The sequence below is a fragment of the Aptenodytes forsteri genome, unplaced genomic scaffold (assembly GCF_000699145.1).
Source record: "Aptenodytes forsteri isolate BGI_AS27 unplaced genomic scaffold, ASM69914v1 Scaffold355, whole genome shotgun sequence".
Lineage (NCBI taxonomy): Eukaryota > Metazoa > Chordata > Aves > Sphenisciformes > Spheniscidae > Aptenodytes > Aptenodytes forsteri.
Genome location: NW_008795330.1, coordinates 11,351 through 11,743, shown reverse-complemented (window position 1 = coordinate 11,743; position 393 = coordinate 11,351). Strand labels below are relative to the sequence as shown.

At 69.7% G+C, this 393-nt stretch overlaps 1 protein-coding gene across 1 annotated transcript; it reads right to left on the bottom strand.

Annotated features, from left to right (window-relative positions):
• Positions 1–12: 12 nt before the first annotated feature.
• SYCN (syncollin) lies at positions 13–385 on the bottom strand (the record flags this gene model as incomplete). The annotated part of the gene is made up of 1 exon (XM_009280084.1): positions 13–385. A coding segment is annotated over one exon (373 nt), but the record flags the coding sequence as incomplete, so codon positions are not given.
• Between the last annotated feature and the right edge of the window lie 8 nt (positions 386–393).

The following is a 393-nucleotide window of genomic DNA, read 5'->3' as shown; positions in this document are numbered from 1 at the left end:
GTGCCCCCCGCCTCAGTTGCATTTGCAGTAGTAGCCCCTGATGACGTCGTTCCAGTCGCCGAAGAGCCCCCGCCGCACCTCCTGCAACCGCGGCCCCGCGCCAGCCGCAAAACGCCGGCTCTTCCCCTTCTTGCCGGCCCGAGACCAGACGGTCAGCTCGCAGCGGGTGCCCACCACCAAGGAGGAGATGCGGGCGGCCCAGTTGCGGGGCATGTAGGTGCCCACCACCAAGGAGGAGATGCGGGCGGCCCAGTTGCGGGGCATGTAGGGGACGTCGGAGCCGGGGTCCACCACCAGGACGTCCCCCCCGCAGCACTGGTCGTAGTAGGGGCTGTTGTCGGCATAGAGCTGGGCGCAGATGCGGGTGCCGTTGGCCGTCCGCAGGCTGGAGGG